We start from the raw sequence: 1,997 nt of genomic DNA on the forward strand, positions 1-1,997 counted from the left end.
TTTGATAAATTAAAAATAAATTAAAAAGAAGCAGCAAATTGAACTGTGTAAAATGGTAACAATAACTTTAATTGTGGCGAAAACAATGATAATAATTATTGTTGGAAAAAGTAATAATAATAATGACAGTAAAAATGACAATGGTAAAAATAATAATAGTAGTAAATAATAATAGTGATAATAACAGAAATGATAATAACAACAGTAATAATAATAACAATCGTAATAATGACAATAACATTATTACTATAATAGTAATAATGATAATAATAATGGCAACAGCAATAGCAATAGCAATAAAAAAAAGTAATGGTAACAGTAAGTAATTTGGCATTTATCTCAAAAATAGCAATTACGAAAAGAGTCTTATCTTAATTGGATATGAAATAAAGGTAAAATTACCTGAATCCACCAATGGCAATATGACATGTCTTCATTGTATCTTCCAGATCTACCCATTCTTGCATTCAATGTTTGCCATTCAAATGTTGCGCGCAAATCATCGCCACAACCGAATGAATCAGCCTTAATTAGCTTAATTGGTTTAATTTGATGAGTTAATTAATTGGTTTAATTAGTTTATTACAAAAGATTGAAAACAAACGCAATAAAATTGCTTTCCTTCCATTTTAATAGCAAAATGATTAAAATAAAATCAAAAATAATTAAAGACAAAGAAGTTATCAATTATGATTAAAAAAACTTTTATTTTTAAATTATGCAAATGAAATTTTCTAAAATTAATTCCTCTCTTATTATCATCTGATCATATCATTTGCAATTATCACTTCATACATTCTTATTATTTGAAATTATTTGTGATTACTTATTTAATAAATTATGCACTTATCATACAAACAACGACATCGGAATTCTATGATTAATTAATTACTTCGAAAAATTGTCCCGATTTATCAATTAATTGCCTCAATTAAATAATTTCATGTCAGGTTTAATTTTATTAATTTTTTCTAAAAGCATTACAAGAAAAAAAAACTAAGAAATCTTGCTATTTTTATAATAGTATTATGAGAAAATATTTTGATTCATTCTTGCCAAAATTAACACTAATTAAAAATTTGAAATGATTATTTGATAATTTTGATAATTTTTATCTGGATATTACGCATTATTTTGGTTCCTACGATAATTCAATAAATTTTTAATTATTTTTTCCAACAAAAATATTATCAAATTTGAAACAAAAGTGGTCAATTATTTTTTAACTCTTTTAAATCAATATTTTTTAATTTTTGGAAATATATTGGCAATAATAAATGCAAAAATGTTTCAATAATTGATAATTAATACATAATTAAAAACAAAACGAACCCGTCGTTCACAGTATCGTCCACCGTAACCGGATGGACATATGCAACGATAACAATCTTTTGGATGTTGATATCCATTATTTATACATTTGATATGATTTTTACAATGATCTAAAATATAATTTTATATTTTAAAGCCAAAATTTGAATTGAAATTTGAAAATCAATATTTTGATAAGCCGATAATATTTTTCCATTTGAACTTTTACTTAATATAAAATTTAATTCATTGTTCGAAAGTAATAATGAAATAAAGTGGAAAAAATAGTTTCGCATTTTTTGTCAAAAAATTTTTTAATTCATTTACTAACTTTAAAACTGTTAATAGTTGAAGGAATTTAGAAAAAATTAAAACTAAAAATAGAAAATTTTTCTTTTTTCCCTTATGTCAATCCTCACAACCTTATAACACTGATTTAATGAATGATAACATTTCCTAATTAGATTTCCTATAGCTCTTAATTAAATTTTCTGATTACTTTAAACATTTATAATTTACAAATTTTTGTCTTCAAATTTTTTGTTTTATTAAAATTACTCATTAGAATGAATACGATTGAATAGATTGATGAATAAATGAATGAATGAATGAATAAATAAATAAATAAGTAAGCAATTAACAAATGAATGAGAAAATAGATGTATAGTTAATAAGTTATTTGAAAT

General features: G+C 22.0%; 1 protein-coding gene across 1 annotated transcript; it reads right to left on the reverse strand.

Moving 5' to 3' along the window:
* Positions 1-402: 402 nt before the first annotated feature.
* LOAG_19097 (hypothetical protein) lies at positions 403-1,442 on the reverse strand (the record flags this gene model as incomplete). The annotated part of the gene is made up of 2 exons (XM_020451752.1): positions 403-525; positions 1,333-1,442. Coding segments are annotated over 2 exons (233 nt in total), but the record flags the coding sequence as incomplete, so codon positions are not given.
* Positions 1,443-1,997: the final 555 nt, after the last annotated feature.

This window comes from Loa loa (assembly GCF_000183805.2).
Source record: "Loa loa unplaced genomic scaffold supercont3.1467, whole genome shotgun sequence".
In the NCBI taxonomy this organism is placed as follows: domain Eukaryota; kingdom Metazoa; phylum Nematoda; class Chromadorea; order Rhabditida; family Onchocercidae; genus Loa; species Loa loa.